The sequence below is a fragment of the Danio rerio genome, chromosome 5 (genome assembly GCF_052040795.2).
Source record: "Danio rerio strain M-AB ecotype USA chromosome 5, GRCz13ab, whole genome shotgun sequence".
NCBI lineage: Eukaryota > Metazoa > Chordata > Actinopteri > Cypriniformes > Danionidae > Danio > Danio rerio.
Window position 1 is genome coordinate 76,832,501 of NC_141025.1, and position 20,000 is coordinate 76,852,500.

Here is a 20,000-nt window from a genome sequence, read left to right on the forward strand (position 1 = left end):
ACAGCTGCGGTCAAAAACTAGCCTAGAGCGACACCTGCTATGAAAAACTAGCCTAGAGCAACACCAGTTGTTGAAAACTAGAGCGACGGTCTAGAGCATCACCTGCTTTCGAAAACTAGCCTAGAACCCTGTCCACTGGTAAAAACTAGCCTAGAGCAACGTTTGCTGGTAAAAACTAGCCTAGAGCGCCGTCTGCTGTTCAAAAACTAGCCTAGAGCGTCATCTGCTGTTCATAAACTAGCCTAGTGCCGTCTGCTGTTCAAAAACTAGCCTAGAGCGTAGACTGCTGTTAAAAACTCGCCTAGAGCAGCATCTGCCGTTTTAAATTTAACCTAGAGTGCCATCTGCTGTTAATTATTTTAGAGCACCATCTGCTGTTAAAGCCTAGCCTAGAACACAGTCTGCTGTTAAAAACTAGTCTAGAGCACCATCTACTGTTAAAAACTAGCCTAGAGCGACAGCCTAGAGTGACACTTGCTGTCAAAACTATCCTATAGTGCAGTCCACTGGTAAAAACTAGTCTAGAGAGCTGTCTGCTGTTAAAAACTAGCCTAGAGCGCCGTCTGCTGTTAATAACTATATTAGAGCACCATCTGCTTTTAAAAACTAGCCTAGAGTGCCATCTGCTGTTAAAAACTAGCCTAGAGCGCCTTCTGCTGTTAAAACCTAGCCTACAGCGCCATCTGTTGTTAAAAACTAGCCTAGAATGCCATCTGCTGTTAAAAACTAGCCTAGAGCACCATCTGATGTTAAAACCTAGCCTAAAGTGCCATCTGCTGTTTACTATACTAGCCTACAGTACATAATTCTTACTACAGTAAACTGGTATACAGTAGCAGACGATTACAGTATTGGGTCATTTGTTTATTTTCCTATTGTTGTTGTGTTAGCATAGCATAAACAAAATTATCACAGATTAATTCCAGTACTTTACTACATACGTAAAACTATGGTTCAAAAACAATGACCATTTACTATAGTATTTTTTCATGTGGATCAATATCGGCACACCTCACTGTCCTCGTCCTCCTCATCGTCCTGCTCGATCAAGCAGTCTGAATCCTCCAGATCTTCAGCACTGTGTGGACTGGATTTGACACAAGGCCCGTTCAGACCCTCAGATGACACTTTTGTGCTCTTCTTCACTGAATCAGCATGGTTCACACTCACAGATCGACTGCTTGTGCTCATTTTCCCCGCTGTGCTTTTTGAAGGAGAAGCAAAGTACTTGTAAGTTGTTTTGAGGCAATGCAACAAATAATCAAACATCGTCTGACTGTTCAACGTCCGAGCCACGTTCCTCTGGACGGTGAATGGATCTGAGAAGAAAACAAAGACAAACATTACACTATACACTTATTGAATACATAAACAAATACTATAGTACAAATACTAGTGTTTTTGAACTAGACTGTAGCACATTTTATTATACAGCAGTTCTGTCTGGTTCTTGAATCTGATTGGCTGATAGCTGTGCGGTATTCTGCAAATAACAGCACTCGTTAAGCTTCTTAAGTCTTCACCCTTGTGTGTTACTCCGCCCACATACAGCAACAAGCAGAGGACACTCTACAGTTTGACAGCTGTTGGACAACATAATGTACTTTCAAGGCTTTTTAAGTCGAGAATGTAGTTGTTTAGACCAGGGGTTCTCAAACTTTTCAGCCCGGGACCCCCAAAATAACAATGCCAATGACTCGCGACCCACACTATTTTCAGAAGTGGTTATAATCATATAAAAGTCTTACACAAACTAATAGACTTACATAAACACAAGCATATTGACAGCACAAAAAAACGCAACAGTCTAACAACCATATCCTTTTTTATTATTATTATTATTTAATATTAACCACACTTAATGAGACTGGTGGGCATGTTGTTAGCATTTAAATAAACTGCTATCGCTAATTCAAATGTGTCTTTAACATGCTTAAATGTAACTAACACCAATTACCATGTCACACAAAACATTAGCATGTTTTAATACATTAAACGCCGATACCATATTTTGCTTTGCTAATATGAAGTAGCATGTTGCTAGCATGTTTCTGATACATTGCTAATAAATGTTAAAATGTTGTTACATGTTGCTTCCATATTTTGCTTTGCTAATATGAACTAGCACGTTAATAACTAGCACTGCTAATAAATGTTATTGTGTCGTTTACATGTTTAATGTGCCTGACATATATAAACGCGTTACTAGCATGTTTAATAGGTTGCTAGCATTCTTTTAGCATGATTCGGCATGTTTTTTAGCATGATTTCTCAAGCCAAGATGTGATCAGTACCTTCTATTGCAATCCTCTTTTTGGGCCAGTCTTTTAGATCCCGCCACAGCTCTCCGTTTGTGCGCACGCTAATGATTTTCTCAGGTATTTGGAATTCCAGTGCGTAATACCGTAGCAGCTCAATCCAAAGCTTTCCTAACAGCACAGGACTTCGGCTTTTGAAAGCCAGCGGAGCCTGTTAGAAAGATAAATCAAGACCAAGTCAAAATACTGACGTAATTTTGTTGAAACTAAAATAATGTGTAAAATGTGCTTGGAACATATTGGCTGCTATTGTCAAAAACTCTTACAGCATGGAAAATGCACATTTTATCAGCGCAGGCTCACATTTAATTGGAATACAAATGTAAAACATATAAAATGGGAATAATTGGGACCAAACTTACCTTTCCCTTCTTGACGGCTTTGTCTTTATCTAGTGATGAATCATTTGTTTGGTCATAAACCCAAAGCACGTGTCCTTTTTCAACCCCGGTTAGGGAGAAACTCTTGAGTTTACTCAAGGGAAAACCCTAAAACAAGAAACAGCATCAGTCTCATCATCTCATGACAGATGCTTAACAAGAAACAAATCCTAAACTACTTAAAACAAAACGGCATAATGCATAACAGCAGTTTAAATGTTGTATTTTAAAGCTAGAGTTTTCATATATTTATACAACAGTTCTGCCTGGTTCTTGAATCTGATTGGCTGATAGCCGTGCAATATTCTGCCATAACAGCACTCGAACAGCCTCTTAACCCTTGTGTATTACTCCGCCTACATACAGCGACAAGCAGAGGAATAATCTCACTACAGTTTGACAAATATTGCAGCTGTTGGACAACATGATGTATTTTTTAGGCTTTTTTTAAAGTCGAGAATGTAGTTGTTTAGATGGCATCTATGCAGTTTATTAATAAGGACAGTGCCTATTTTAAAATATTTATAATTTCGGAGCTTCAGCGCATTGGCCGCCATCTGCTTGTCTGAGCAGAGCAAAAAAAAAAGTGACGATTGATGTTCCACCACAAGATGGCGGCAGAGACCGCATAAATGCTGTATTTAAACCATAGTAATCTGGTAGTATTTGCTTTGCTTTGGCTTTCGGGGTTAACTATTTTGATTTCAACAGAGGAATACTGGGAAATCTCTGTAGACTGATGGCATTTCATGCTGTTCACCCTTATAATCCTAAAATGTAAGCAAAATCCCCTGTTTTGTCATCACTTTAGACATTACGCTAGAGAATCATTCAAACACCAGCTCGACAGTGACGTTGCTGAATTAGTAATGGCTTCTGCTGTTCTGACGTCAGCTGCAGATGTGAATGAATGGCGGAAGAAAGTAGTTCCTCATACAAAATGGTTTTGAGACTCTCCGTGTTTGATTTTATTTTTTATATACACGATTATGCCGTCGAACTGTTGTATAAATGCAGTATCAAACGAGTAGCAGTGCCATATGGCTGTATATCATCACTGGTAGAGCACTAAGGCCTTGAGCCAACACACCTTTCACCAGTGCCATATCGCACTGCTACTCGTGTGATATTGCTCATATATTATATATTACAATGGTGCAAAAGTTTAGTTAAAACACAATATTATCAGTATTTTGAATACTTTTGCAAACAAAAATTAGTTTGATAAATATTAAAAAATTTTATAAAAACAAAAGATAGTCATAATTATAATCTTTAAACAATATCAAATCACTTTTATATTTTAATATTATTTTATATAATTGTATATTTATGCAACAGTAATTTACCAGCACTCTGAAATTAACAAACATAAGAAGCTTCAGTTAAAACTAATCAAAATACTGGAAGAAAAAACAAGACAATTTTGGCTAAACACAACTGACGTAAAATCAAAAAATAAGATTCTTTACTCTCTATGAAGATGCAGTAATAATGCATCAGTCCTACTGTAAAAATAAAACTGATGCATTAATGTTGGACCACACACACACAGAATTGTTTCTATATCCATGTAAGGACTTTCATAGACACAATGATGTTTCTTTCTACTATACAAGCCGTATATAATGGAAGCTGCAACTCTCACATGGTCGCCCACTGAAGCTAAGCAGGGCTGTGCCTGGTCAGTACCTAGATGGGAGACCATATGGGAACGCTAGGTGAGACCAGCAGGGGGTGCTCAACTTAACGTCCTAAGTCCCCAGTATATTGATAGGGACTCTATGCTGCCGTTTCATCTTTCGTTTTAGACATTAAACTGACTCTCTGTGGTCATTCTCTTCCGGGGGAAAAAAAAAAAAAAAAAAAAAGAGTAGGGGTTTAACCCCGGCATCCTGGCCAAATTTGCCCACTGGCCTCTGTCCATCATGGCCTCCTAATCATCCCCATATCATAATTGGCTTCATCTCCTCTCCACCAATCAGCTGGTGTGTGGTTTGGCGCAATATGGCTGCCATCACGTCATCTAGGTGGATGCTGCACACTGGTGGTGGATGAGGAGATTCCCGCCAATGTGTAAAGTGCTTTAAGCGTAAAGAAAAGCGCTATATAAATGTAAGGAATTGTAAGTCCCCACCAGGATATAAAAACAAGTAGACACACACCATAGACTCTAGGTATGTCGGTAAGATGGGCTCCTTGCGTCGCTGCAGGAAACTGATGACCATGAGAGCAAAGCAATATGAAGGAAGTCCACCTTCTTCCATCTGGTCCACACAGCAAATCTAATACACAAAACCATGTACATTATCAACATGCATGAATATATAGAGGTAACATTCTGCACAGTGTATTGGAGTGATGGCTGCTTTCGATACACTGCTTCATGAAGCTTTAAAATGAACAAATCTTTCGTTTCGAATCAATGGTTCAGAGCACATATCAAATGGAAAAGTTCACTTGATCACAGTAAACAAGACTTCGGTACTTTATTACTGTTTATGAACATTTAATCCAATTAAGAAGATCAGCATTGTATAAAATCAACATCATTCATGCAAATTCACTCATATTGACCCAAAGTGGTGAATCACCGAACAGGTTTCAGTCTCCATGAGTCTCACCTTTGCCCAGTATCTGAAGCAAATGACCAGCGGGACGAGCTGAGGCTCCAGATCCGCCATCTCAGACAAATACGCTGTTGTCAAACATGCGCTTTCATTGCCTGCACTCACTTTGCAGATCAGACCACTGTGATGAAAAGCAAAGAAAAAGTGCACAGAAACATACAATATTATTGTATTACAGTTGAAGACAATACTATTAGCCCTCCTGTAAAATCATAAGACTTAATAGAGAAAAAGATTTATTAAAACAAAACAGTTTTCATCACTAATCATTTCGTTTAGTCTTTGCCAAGATAACAGTACATAATTCTTTGAGCAAGACACTAGTGTTCAGCTTAACTAGGTTAATTGGGCTTACTAGGCAAGTTATTGGACAACAGTGGATTGTTCTATAGCCAATAGGGGTGTAACGATACACTCAGCTCAGGATACGATGTGTATCACGATATAATGTTCACGATTCGATATGCATCACAATATTTGGAATAAAAATTTAAAATTAAACTGAAATGCAAATTTTACCAAGTAAACTATTTTTTATGTATTTCTTTTGTTTCAACTTGTTAAACTGAACCTTCTTTAAGAAAATAAATTAAACAGGCCTGTCTCTGGAAAATAAAACAATTTAAAAACTTCTTAAAAATATTATTGAAATGACAGAAACCAAATTAAGGAACAATTTAAGTAAAGGTGCAAAAAAAATAAGCTTTCTATTCAATTGAATTTAACAGTAAGAGCTTAAGGCTTTGCTTGGTCACTTGCGTTTTTTATGTGTGCAAAAAAAATCCACATTTCCAGGTGTTTAATTCATATTTAATTAAATTCATTTAGAGATATCTCTAATTACAATTGTGACTAGTCAAAACTCATTTAGAGATATCTGCTCATATTTTTCAATAGAAGTCAATGGAGGAATAAGACTAGTTATAATATATTTGCAGATATCTCCAATCTGATTTCGTACTAGTACAATTGTAATTGCAGATATCTCTAATTGTCATTCTGACTAGTCGAATTATAATTATGACTAGTCAAAATATAATTAGAGATATCTCAAAATATATTTATGGATATTCAGAACAAAGATTTAAATGCTAAAACGGCTTGCCATACGCGCGCTTCTATTAAAGTCCACCCTCTGTAGTAACAGCTCACGGTCAGCTCACGTCATGTGTGATTTTGCAGCGGGAACATTATATGAAGACAGAATGATATTTTATGGTGAATTGTACCTTATAAATACAGTATGTGACTCTTTCAACACAATTAGGAGGTATCCCTGTCGCTGTGCAAAGTATGTAAATCACTGTGAAGACTTTAAAACTTAGGATGTTTGACCCAGTATGCGTGTCAAAAAGCGGACGAGTCTAAAGCAATGACTGTACAACCGAAATGTTGCCAGACGTCTGATTTTGAGAGGATGGGCCATCCTCTATTTCAGCTCCACTCATCTTGGTCTGCTAACATTACTGCTGCTGCAATCTGAACTCACGTGCGACAGCAGGTGGAACGTAGCTCACGTGCAAACAGCTCAACTAATAAGAGAAAACGGACGTCATATCGTAATCAAATCGTCATAATGCCACGATGCATATTGAGACATTTTTGCATCGCAATAAATCGTACAACGATAAATCGTTACACCCCTAATAGCCAATCAAAAAAAAAATAATAATAAATTCCTAAGACGGCTACTAATATCAACATCACCAGTTTATACATTTAAAAAATATATATATATTTCCTCTTATTCCAGTACAACAACAACAAAAGACTTTTCCAGAAGACCAATATAATAGAAATACAGAGAACATATATTAAAATAATGATGTATTAATTCATTAATACATGTATTAATTTAATGAGGATATATTAAAAGGATTTTTAAATTTCACAGAAGGGCAGACACTGCTTTGACTGACTTCAAAGTTTGAAATGGACTGCATGAACACATTAAATGGACAGTTCACCAAAAAAACATAAGAGAAATGTTCATCATTTACTCAGATATTTTGAGGAATGTTGGAAACCTGTAAATATTGACTACTCTAATATTTGTTTTAGCTACTATGCAAGTCAATATTCAACAGTTTCCAGCATTCTTCAAAATATCTTCTTTTGTGTTCGACAGAGCAAAAGGTAGAAAAAAAACAGACAGGATTTTCATTTTTGGGTGTACTATCCCTTTCATTTAATCTTAAAAAATAAATAAAATAAAAACAATGAAACACACCTTGCTTTCTCTTTGCACACAACTACAGGCATCCTCCTATGAAAGTCTCCCTCCACACTGTCAAAAAGAGCTGTGAACATATAAAAAAGGCTGTTTTATTCGGTGCATGTACTTTATTGTAAAAGCTTAAGCTGAGTTCAGCCTGCATGATTTTAGCCCTGATTTTGACTCGCCGACAGGTTGAGAAATCGCCAACAAATGCCTGAAATCACAGGCAAATCGGTGCTTGTTCACGTGAGTGACAATCACACAGTATAAACTATCAAGGACGCAATATGAGAGAATCGCAGAGTCGCCGACGCACGCTAAATATCTGGAGCTGTCAGCGATTCAAATCATGCCGTGTGAATTGATTTCCGATTGAAAGTAACATTGGTGATCACCCACAGCCAATGAGAGAGCAGTATTACATAGTACAGGTATCAGCATGCCAGCTGGAGGTTGGGGGAGAAGTTAAAGCGGACTCGGGTACGGTTCACAGGTGAGCACCCGAGTTCAGAGGACGCGTTAACACTAGCTAAACGTACTGTAATATATGCTTATTTTACACGGCCGCCATTTTAAAGAACCAAAACGAGGCTGCGGTGGGAAAAAACCCGGAAGTATAGGACCAGCACTGTAAACATTGCAGTGACATACTGTGGACTACTAACCTCCAGCTGTTGCCGAGATTTCAAAATGCAGATATGCTGTAAACATCACTTTAATATTATACAGTAAGTGTTTGTATTTTGTCCCAAGTTGCAAAATTACTGGGTTACTTTCTTCAAAATTGTTTCAGATATCCTGGGGGTCAAGTTAGCTGTTTAATCGCAATCTTTGGTGTTCCCTCTCAGTGTCAACTTTTAAACCGGAGACACGCTGACATTGTGGCTTTTGCCTCTCTTCTCGCTAGGCGCAGAATACTTTTGTCTTGGACCTCCCCACAACCCCCCTCTATTTCATTATGGCTCAAAGATTTGGTCTTCTTTTTAAAACTTGAGAAAATTAAATACAATACCAGAGGTAGGGGAGAACATTTTTTTGAAAAATGGCAACAATTTATTGCATTCTTTAATCACTTAAAAACCTTAGATGTGGATTGAGTGAAGGTACATGTGTATGTATGTATATGGTTTGTAATTGTAATTTTTTTAATATAATTTTTTTTCTGTATTTGTATTTTATTTTATTTATTATTATTTTGTTTATTTTATTTATTTATTTATTCATTTGTAAATGTTGATTGTTTTAATTGGGGATTGTTTTGTTTTGTGGATTGTTATAAAATGTAAAATGCTATTTGCAAGAATAAAAATTCCATGACAAAAAAAAAAAAATTATACAGCAAGTTTAATTTATACTGTTAAAAGCATATTAGGCATCAAACAACATCACAATCTCCTTAGGAGTGATATGCTCAAGTGTCCTCCTGGGCTTCAGTTCATGGCACTAGTTAAACACCGTGGGGACGCTTCCCTGCTTCAGCCTATGTAACCCGGTGAGTGATAAAACACTGCAGTGCTCTGCAGCACACCCTCGTGTTGTCTGTAATAGTGTTGTCAAGGTACTGAAGTTTAAAACTGTCTATTTCCCTCTAACATGGAAGCGCTGCTGAGCGCGGATGACTCGACTGATCTTCACGGCTGCTTTGCGCTTCGGTCTCTGTGTATCTGTGTTTGCACTCAGTTTACCGCTCTTGAGACTGAAGCGCGAAGCAGCCATGAAGATCAGTCGAGTCATCAAGCGGATCGCTCGTCTGTGTGTGTGCGCTCGGTAAACAGCGAAGCGTGAACTGATGACCTTCTCGGCCAATTACAATCATTTCTGTTGAGCATGTGAACACAATGGCAAATCAGCGCTGTTTAAGAAAACCATCAACAGTGCCTTAAATGTTAGCGGAATATTCATGTTTTTTCTTTTAATTCAGTATCATGACGAGTCTAATATAGTGAAAGAGTCAGTTTATTAACTTGAGTTTGATAAATGGCATCTAAAACGCGTGTTTGGGAAAAAAAACGTTGGCTAACTAGTGCCATTTACCTTAGCTGAAAATGAGCTCTGATATGCCTTTTTATTATCCTGAGCTGCTGCTGCGCTGATGGTCGTGGGGAGTGGAGAACATGAGTCTGATTCCAGCGACGCTCCAGGGACAGACGAGTCTTCGCTAAGGCCATCTTCCAGCCTCCACCACGGCGATTGAAGCTCTGCACAAGACTTTTGGCCAGCGGAGAAATTAAAATGGTCGTGCCAAACTGAGTCTGGTTCCCTCAAGGTTTTTTTTCTTCACTCCCATCAGGTGAAGTTTTTTTCCCCTCTCCGCTGTCACCACTGCCTCGCATGGTTCAGGATTGGTAGAGCTACGCATCGATGAATTTGCTCTTCAGTGTTTGAACTCTCAGTAATGATTAAATCACACTGAACTGAGCTAAACTGAACTGAACTGAACTTAAACACTAAAACCTGAACCACACTGTTCCAGTTACTATGACCATTTATGTGAAGCTGCTTTGACACAATCGACATTGTAAAAGCGCTATACAAATAAAGCTGAATTGAATTGAATTGAATTATTTTCACCATTCATTCAGAAAGGACCTTCGGGTCACTCTGAAGGCGGAGAAATGATAAATTTGTGTCACTTTCTCTTCGCTGATAAGATATATAGCCAGCTACACAACATTCCTATGTAACTCCCAATGATACTTCCGGGTTTCTTCCCACCGCAGCATCGATTTCGCTTTTAAAATGGCGGCTGCGTGAAATCAGTCTATGACGTCAAACGTACCCGGGTGCAGACGAAAAGTGCTAGTGTGAAAGCACCCTAAAAAAAAAGTTGAGGGGAGATTGTTAATTCTCTTCAAAAGCCAGGTGAGCAACACAAGTTTCTAAAGCTAAAGCTTTTTTTTCCATTATGTAGTTAATAACAAAAGATATATTACGGTACCTTGCGTGTTATCGCTTTTTTTGGCTGTAAGACGTAGTTTGGACAAAGTTGTCTGTGATTCTTCCTATTGTAAAGTCATGCATTGTGAACTCTCCTGTCGCCGATCCATTCTACAGTGTAGACCAGGGTTTTACAAAGTCTAAGACAGTGGGCCTCCCTTTTGACACAACTTATCCATTGGCGCACCCCTCCTCCCAAACACGCACGCACGCACACACACACACACACACACACACATATATATATATATATATATATACACAGTATATATAAAGACACAGACAGATGTCAGACTGTTAACTCACTTTTATCATCATTTGCATGAAAGTGCAATTATTTACAGAGTAATAACAAGTATTTTAATATAACGTTTTTAAAACTAGGATGATGGTTCAATATAGAACAGATCCAAGAACTGTCCATCCCAGTCAAAACAGTCGAAGTTTAGCGGGTCTCATGCTGTCATTAGCCAAAATATTTTGACAAACCACACATAAAGGTCGTGGTTCATCAGCTGGTCCTGTCCACGTAAATCCTAAACTCAAATACTGATCATCATATCGTCGTCTTTTGGGTTTAAACCCTAAACTTGAAGGCTTTTGTGGCGAGGTGGCGTGGCCGAGAGCCGTGGGAACGGAGTGAGGCCACCGCGTAATAGTGGATACACCTGCGGTGCGCACCTGCCTCGGATCCCACAGAAGGAGCTCTGGATCATAAAAGGAGGAACGAGGGCAGAGGAAGCCGAGAGAGGACCGGGCCCGGACATATTTTACTTTTGCTTTCAGTTTGTTTTCCGTTTGTTTTGGTTTAGACGGCAGCCTCCATGAGGAGCAGCCGTCACTGTTATTAATAAATCATTTTAAAACTGCGTCGGTTCTCCGCCTCCTTCTTCCCGGCGGCCAAAGGGCCGTGAACTTCATTACAGCTTTGAATCGGGGGGTCTCAGAAACCGACCCATTGTATTAGCAGGCATATACCTGTATTGGCGGGCTTGCCAAACAGAAGCGAATTCACAGCTATGGCCTTCTGGGTAAAAAAGGTTTTCTTATATTTGACGTATTTTTTTTTTTTTGCTTTGTTTAATTAAAACGTTTTAATATAATAAAAAATACATATAATAATAAAACTTAATAATTATATTTTTATTATATTATATTTTTTCCCGCACCTCCCCTGACATGCTCTGGCGCCCCCCAGGGGAGGCGCGCCTCACACTTTGAAAACCCCTGGTGTAGACACAGCACCGACAGAACGCTAGCCCAGATAGTCATGCAGTGTGAAAACATCCGTGACTACTTTGAAAATCACGCAGTCTGAACTCGGCCTTGGAAAGAAGGCAAGATTGTGATCATACTAGTTATTAACTTGACCCCTTAAATGCCCCTAACATAAGAAAAATATATTATTTTCATATTTTTATGAAGGCTGTACGGATTTAAGGTACAACGGTTGTCCTTTGGAGCTATAAAACCATTTTTACTCCACAAAAACTACAGACAGACACGCACTAAAAATCTGCTGCTTTAACTTTTATAAAAAGTCTTTCAAAAGATTTTATATGCAGGTACTTTTACATTAGAAAATACACCTTTTACTTAAATCAAAAACGAGTGTTGTCCACTGAGTAAACAATGATGAAATAATATCAATAACAACAATAACACTGATGATGGAAAAACCCGGATACTCACAGAGTTTGTGATAAAGATGAGGTTGTTTCTTCATGCAAAATTGGTTTTAGGATTAAAATGAAATGTATCTGCTTATTTATTTAGGTCTGGTAAAGGCAGGACCTTTGACCCGAAGGACAAATGCGGTATACAGAATTCTAAGACAACAGGGGGATTAAAACACTCACGAATCACACAAGGCATTGTTTTTAACCTTGCTTTTTTCATTTTTCAACTTACAGCTTTTAGAAAGATGCTCTTGAGCTGCAAGCAGGATATCAGGATGCTGGAACTGATGAGAGAGAGGGCGCAGAGAAAGCGTATTGAACAAACATCATAAGCAGAAATGCAATGGGTAAATCTCTAATACGCTTTAAACCTGCACACTAAAGAATGTACTTGGCGTGAATTATTAATGTATATGACATGGTTTGCATCTTAGATATGATATTGTACACACAAACTAAGGCTCTGTGTCCCAATTCCAGAGATAATTCAATGTGTATCAGAGGTTTGAGTCAATAAATGCTTGAAGTGAGATATGAGGCTTAATAATTGATATATTATTGTGATTTGCTTCCTACAGTAACTGAAGGAGGTAAAGTTCACTACAAGACAAGTGTTTGAACAAGAAAATCATTTGTGCACTAAGATAACGCGCCTTCGAAAGCACTTTCTACTCACATGGGAAGGAAACTTGACATCAATGTTTACGTCAGAATCTTTGAAGCCAAATTTGGTGCTGGAAGACCCGTATAACCTGAACTGGCATTCTGCAGGGGAAAAGTCGATAAAATGTATTGAAGAATCATTAAAAAAGGATTCAGTGAGCTTTAAAGTGCCCATTCAGATATCACATTGAACACAGTGCGTCATTTTGGCTGTGTTTGAATGCAAACATAGTTTCACAGTAAAAGTGGATGATATTAACTAAAATGAAAACCTTGATTAATTTAATAATAAATAAAGATAACAATTACTTTATTTTCAGTAAAAAATGGGATTATTTAACACCACGCGCAGTTTAAAAAGACAAGTGGAAAGTCCAAACATTTCCATAAATCACTGAATTCACATAAGGCTGTATATTTTTAAGGGATGTCATTAACAGGATAAAACAACAACAAAAACAACAACAATATTTTTACTGAGGCATCTGACCAATCAGAGAGGAGTAAATAGCAGAAATAGACCAATCAGAGCAGAGACATTTGACTAATTAGAGCAGATTAGAGCCATCTGACCAATCAGGGCAGTTTAGAGCCATCTGACCAATCAGAGCGGATTAGAGCCATCTGACTAATCAGAGCAAATTAGAGCCATCTGACCAATCAGAGCGGATTAGAGCCATCTGACCAATCAGAGCGGATTAGAGCCATCTGACCAATCAGAGCGGATTAGAGCTATCTGACCAATCAGAGCGGATTAGAGCTATCTGACCAATCAGAGCGGATTAGAGCTATCTGACCAATCAGAGCGAATTAGAGCCATCTGACCAATCAGAGCAGATTAGAGCCATCTAACCAATCAGAACAGAGATATCCGACCAATCAGAGCAGAGTAAACCAATCTGACCAATCAGAACAGATTACCAATTGGAGCGGATTAGAGCTATCTGACTAATCAGAGCGGATTAAAGACATCCGACCAATCAGAGCACAGTATATGCATCAGATGAATCAGAGCAGAGATAGACCAATCAAAGCAGAGAGATCCGCTCAGAGCAGAGTAAAGCAATCTGACCAATCAGAACAGAGCCATCCAACCAATCAGAGCTGAATAGAGCCATCAGACTAATCATAATAGAATAGGGCCATCTGACCAATCAGAGCAGAGTAGGGCCATCCAACTAATTAGAGTGGAGTAAAGCCATCTGACCAGAGCGGAGTAGATCCATCTTATTAATAAGAACGGAGTAGAGCAATCTAACCAATCAAAGCGGAGACGAGCCATCTGACCAATCAGAGCAGAGTTAACTGATCAATCAGTGCATATTAGAGGCATCTGACCAATCAGAGCAGAGTCAACTGACCAATCAGTGCATATTAGAGCCATCTGACCAATCAGAGCAGAGTCAACTGACCAATCAGTGCATGTTAGAGCCATCAGACCAATCAGAGTCAACTGACCAATCAGTGCATATTAGAGCCATCTGACCAATCAGAGCGGATCCATCTGGTCAATCAGAGAAGTGCAGCCTTCAGATCAATCAGAGCAGAGTCATCCGACCAATTAGAGCACAGCAGAGCCATCTGACAAATCAGAGCAGAGTCATCCGACCCATCTGAGCACAGAAGAGCCATCTGACAAATCAGAGCAGATAAGAGCCATCCGACTAATCAGAGCAAAGTCCAGCCATCAGACTAATCAGAGCAGAGTCGGCCGACCCATTTGAGCACTGCAGAGCCATCTGACCAATCAGAGTGGAATAGATCCACCTGACCAATCTGAATGGAGCCATCTGACCAATCAGAGTGGAATAGATCCACCTGACCAATCTGAATGGAGCCATCGGACCAATCAGAGCATAGTCTTCCAACTCAATTAAGCACAGCAGAGCCATCTGACCAATCAGAGCACATTAGAGCCATCCGACCAATCAGAGCAGACCCTTGACTCTGTAAAGTGTTGGGCTGCGTCCAAAACCGCCTACTACTCAGTAGGTACTGCATTTGAATTTAAACGTACTCGGCCGTTAGAAAAGTACGTTCTACACAGTATGAATGTGAAAGTGAATGGAATTCGGATGTACTACATCTGCCATTATGTCATGGTCACATGACGTACCTGCGTCACTCCCATTCATGAATTCTCTCGCGGAGCATCATGGGATAGCACAGCGTGCATGGGATGCGCACTCCAGAATCTCGCCGAAACTAGTAAGTCACCCGTGTACTTATCGCATACTGATTTTCGAATTATAGGAATTCGGACACTACGCGGCTCGCATTCTGATTTTAGCGTACTACATAGTATGGAAGTACGTGGTTTCGGACGCAGTCTTGGTTTAGAAAGACCTGATCCTGCAACAAATTCTTACAGACAGAATAAAGCTGTCTGCAATGTATTTAATGAGAAAATTAAACTGTCCTGACCTTGGACCAACATAAACCTACTTGAGGAGACCTCCAGAACAAAGCAAGCAAAATAAAGGCAACGTTTAAAAGTGCTGCTGTGCGGTTACACACCTGGAAGAACAGGATGAAGGACTTTTTCAATGAGTGCCAGAATATTTTGGCGTTGTTTTAAATCCTCATCATTTAAACCAAATTCAGTGACGATGCTTTCCAGTGCAGAGCTGACAGAAAGACAGTGTGGTTTAGCAGGAGGAGGGATGCTCAACAGCAGCGCCAGTTTCTGCAGTTCCTGTGAAGACCAGACACATTTCAGCCATAAACAACAAACAACAGAGCAGTTTTAGTTTAGTTTTGATCATCATCGTTACCTTGGCTTTCTTCCTGTGGGAGCGTTCTCTGATGTGACTGAGAGCTGGCGAGATGTCCTCACAAAACACCTTACATTTATCACATCTGAACTTCAGGCTGACGCTTGACTAATAAAACAAAAAACAACCAAGAATGAAGAAATCAATCAATGTGATCTCTGTAAAATACACTCTTTACTTTGTTTAACTGAATGCTAATGAGAAAAAACAACTGTAATGTGACACTGAGTACTGGAGTAATGATACTAAAAATTCACCTTTCAACATTCTAAAATATATTAAAATATTGAACCAGTTTTTTAATCTACTTTAATTTTTAAAATTAAGTTTTAATTTTAATAGTATTTCACAATATTGCCACTAAAGTGACTTTAATAATTGTGTAAAAAACATATTTAAATAAATAAATTTAAATAAATAAAATACATAAAAATAATTAATTAAAAACAAATAAAGAAAAACAATCAAATAAATAAAAAAATAAAAACTAATTTTAAAAACAAGTAAACAAAAATAATTAAATAAAAACAAATTTAAATTAATTATTTAAAATAAATAGAATACATGAAAATAAATAAATGAAAATAAGTCAAATAAAATAAATTAATGAAAATAAATAAATAAAAATGAATACTAAATTAATAAAATCAAGTCAAAAATATTTAAATCAAAATAAAAAAATGTATTCATTCATTAAATAAAAATACAAAAATACAAAAATTTATAAATAATAAAGTAAAAATAAATAAATGAAAATTAGTAAATATTAAATATATATATATATATATATATATATATATATATATATATATATATATATATATATATATATATATATATATATATAGCATTTTTTACTTTAATTAATTAAATAAACAAATAAAAAGAAAAGATATTAAAAAAAAATTAAATAGAAGAAATGGAAGAAATAAAAAAATTCAATTATAAAAATTATAAAATAAAAATAAATACATAATTGAAAACCTATAAATAAATAAAAAATAAAACAAATAATAAATAAATAAAAATGAATTAATTAATTATTTAAAATAAATAACATCCCGACACAATACTGTATAATTTGACAACAAATAATTGTAGCATATTATTGTGATTACTGTAAACAACAAATATTATTTCTATAAGAGCAACAATGAATAAGTGCTGTAAGCAAGTTTCAGGTGTGTAAAGTCTAAGAAGGAAAGCATTAGTAATGTAGGTTTTTTTTACATAAATATATGCTGTTCCTAAAGCAGTGCCATGAGGGAATATCAACTTTGAATAAATACCTAACAGTTTAGTTTATGTCACACAAACCTCCTTGGGGTCACAATCGCTGCCTTCTGCTTCCAAACACAGCTGTAAAACGTCCCGTCTCGTGAGGCAGCTATCAATCAACACAAACCTGCTCTTGTCCCGCCAGCTCTGCGCTCCGTCTGACAGACAGACATGATGGAGACTGATATTAGCTGCACTTTTAAATACTTCTGTACATGTGATTTTTCAGGTTTTTATATTTAATAAATCTTTAGCAATTTCAAAAACTCTTTTCACATTGTGATTATGGGGGATTGTGTGTAGAATGTTGAGGAAATCAATGAATTTAATCCATTTTGGAATAAAGCTGAAACATAAAAAATTTGGGAAAAGTGAAGCGAAAAGTGAAATACTGTCTGTACGCACTGTAGCTGTGACAAAACACTAGTGTGTGTGTTTTTATAAAAGAGGAGGAGCTACTATATGCCACACCCTCTTTTCAGGTTTAGTTAGCATAATAAACATCGAATAAAAAAAATGCACATTTCAAAGCACTTCACAGGACCTTTAATAGACTAAGGGTGTCACGATCCTCCAAATCCTCGATTTGATTACATTTTCGATTCTAAAGGCACGATTCGATTCGATTTTCGATTATGAATAATTAATTAATTAATAACCAATTCATTATTTGTAGCCTACCGTTTAAACTACCTGACCTGCATGGTCTTTGTTTTACCCATAAACAAATCATACAGTAAATGAATAAAGGCAAGATGCACACATAATTACCACCTGTCAATCCCTTTTTTCTGCGGGACTCGTGAATAGGCAGTGATCTGTGTCGTTATAATGGCGTCGATAAAAAAGACGCACAACCAACAGGATCCAGCCAACAGTATCTGATGTGTTCGCTAAAATGACTAAGTACAAGTGAGTGAAAGATTGAAGCAGTCTACTGATCCTCTGACTGCCTGGACCTGCTGTTTCGAGCGCATGGCTATGTCTGTGTGGTCACGTGATGTGCATTTTCAGAGGTAGAGAGGAAGCAGGGCTGCTCAGAAATGCTACACACCTCTGTGGATGTCAAATCGTTGTCGTTCTAAAATGCCATTTAAACACAAAGACAGTGTAAACAGGGCCTGAGTGTGTGCTTTTCGCGAGCGGATTTGCAACGGGGGCGGGCGGAGGATCGCGATGCCGGTGTTGTCTATCGGACAAACCGTACGTAATACGTACATAGCAGAGCTTGCAAAACTGTGTTTTTTGTTGACAACACGAACGTTGTCAACATAACTCACTGGAAATCCAAAATGCTTAAACACCGGCGACTTCATTGAAAGAGGAGAGGGTTTAAGTTCTGTCGACGGGTCTCCTGCGTCTGCAGTTTAACAAGCACTTCAACAAGCCTGTTTTTTCCCGCTTGGCAAGCCAAGCTGACGTGACATGGGGGCGTGGCAGCATCGACGATTCTATTTTTTGATTCGATAATCGAAATTGAGCATAAATTTAAATCGATTACGATTAAAAATTGAAATCGTGACACCTCTATAATTGACAGGTAATAAGCCAATAGTAAATAAAGTGAGTTATCACAAACTAAAGTGTTTATCGTGTGTTTTACCGTGTTTCTGTCCATCTCGCGGCCGATCTCTCCAGTTCCTCCGGTCGGCAGGTGAACTCCTCTGCACTCGCTCTCTGTGGGACGGACTTTGACCAAACCCTGGACCTTCCGGAGAGCTGCAGGACAGAGACGCTTTGGCTCTTCTGTTGTTTTTGGGACTGTAAGTGTGTTCGTGGCTCATGTCGTCTCGTCCACGGGGACTCCTCCATCGCTCGGCTTCATCTGCTTCCCTCTGTCTCCGGTATCGCGGAGAGAACTTCCTGTTTCCTCGATCCGCCATCGTGGATCTGTTAGTACAGAGAGGAGGTTAGTCTGCATGGACCGGAAGCTGGGACCGTTTTTTGTTTCGTTTTGTGACGCAGTTTGTAGAGAAACTGGAGATTGAATGAGAAAGCAGTGGGCGTGGCTTGTTTTCTCTACTGCGAGCTGATTGGATGTAGTAAAGTAGGCATTTCATTCTGAAAGATGGGGAAAAGGGTTTGAGGTGAGTTATTACAGGCTGACAGACTCCTCCTCCTCATTTCTGTTTGTTGTCAAACTGACAGCTGAAGGGGCGTGGTTAAGTATGTTGGCCATGCCCAACACCTCAGACAGACCTAATTTGACAATTTAACTGAAAACAAACAGGAAGTGCATTTTCAGATTTCAATTAAAGACTACATGTTGAAAGGGCCAGGTATATCTGGCGTTCTGATTTGAAGCTGGTTTGATTGACAGCTGGGTGGCCCGCCCAGAAGACGTATATCATTTCCGTTCCTGTAGCCGGACACTGCAGTTCAATACAGTCTGGCTAACAGCTCAATACAGTGGCTTATTGTGTGTGCGTCATGAGAAGTAAGTGTTCATGCCTTCTGTCTGTGTGCTTCTGACACTTTACAGTTTATGGGTTTAGTGAGCAGGTTTAAGCTACCAGACCTTTTGCTTTGACAACAACTCTCAAATCAGTTTTAAAGAACGAAACGATTGTGGATCATTTCAAATTGTCAATAACCAAATCCAGCTTAGTAATTCCAAAACGACCACAGGTGTTCCATAACAGGACTTGACACTTGTAAACACTCGCTCCATCGGGCTTGCGGCTCTCAGCACCGCCCACACTCGTCACTACTACCAAGCCGACCAATAACAGAGCTTGCGCTTAGCGTCATTACAACGTGTAGTTACATTTTTTGAGAGGTGCGCGTCGGCGTCAGCAACAGTAACGCCCTATTCACACGGGGCGTCAGCGTCAACGCTTCCCATTCACTTTGAATGGGTGACGTCAGGCGTTGCCGAACTGCATTGTGGATCCGTCGCCGCCGCTTCAGAAGCGTTCCTCGCTGCAGAAGTTGGGACCAGCTCAACTTTTCAAGCGCCGACGGAAGCGTCAGCCAATCAGATCGCTGTATGCAAATACACCAGCTCAGACAGTGGCCTATTGCTAACTGAATTTCATTGGCTGACGCTTCTATGACGATCGTTTCAGCTCCAACTTCAGACACGTCCTCTGTCAAGCGTTGACGCTGAAGCCCCGTGTGAAT

General features: G+C 38.7%; 1 protein-coding gene across 15 annotated transcripts in view; it reads right to left on the reverse strand.

The window, feature by feature from the left end:
* tut7 (terminal uridylyl transferase 7) overlaps nucleotides 1-20,000 on the reverse strand; it is a 46,900-nt gene that overhangs the window by 26,042 nt on the left and 858 nt on the right. For all 15 annotated transcript variants that reach the window (XR_015491933.1, XR_015491929.1, XR_015491931.1 and 12 more), the window contains exons 2-13: nucleotides 18,481-18,767; nucleotides 16,917-17,035; nucleotides 15,600-15,707; nucleotides 15,343-15,520; nucleotides 12,839-12,927; nucleotides 12,395-12,446; nucleotides 7,559-7,628; nucleotides 5,323-5,449; nucleotides 4,864-4,983; nucleotides 2,681-2,806; nucleotides 2,295-2,469; nucleotides 1,012-1,319 (exon numbers count right to left, since the gene is read on the reverse strand). Coding sequence is in view for 2 of the 15 variants with exons in the window: in XM_087254372.1 (XP_087110498.1) it covers nucleotides 1,012-1,319; nucleotides 2,295-2,469; nucleotides 2,681-2,806; nucleotides 4,864-4,983; nucleotides 5,323-5,449; nucleotides 7,559-7,628; nucleotides 12,395-12,446; nucleotides 12,839-12,927; nucleotides 15,343-15,520; nucleotides 15,600-15,707; nucleotides 16,917-17,035; nucleotides 18,481-18,760 (1,752 nt within the window). In the remaining 13 variants the exon portion in view is untranslated. The remainder of the gene's footprint in view (nucleotides 1-1,011; nucleotides 1,320-2,294; nucleotides 2,470-2,680; nucleotides 2,807-4,863; nucleotides 4,984-5,322; nucleotides 5,450-7,558; nucleotides 7,629-12,394; nucleotides 12,447-12,838; nucleotides 12,928-15,342; nucleotides 15,521-15,599; nucleotides 15,708-16,916; nucleotides 17,036-18,480; nucleotides 18,768-20,000) is intronic.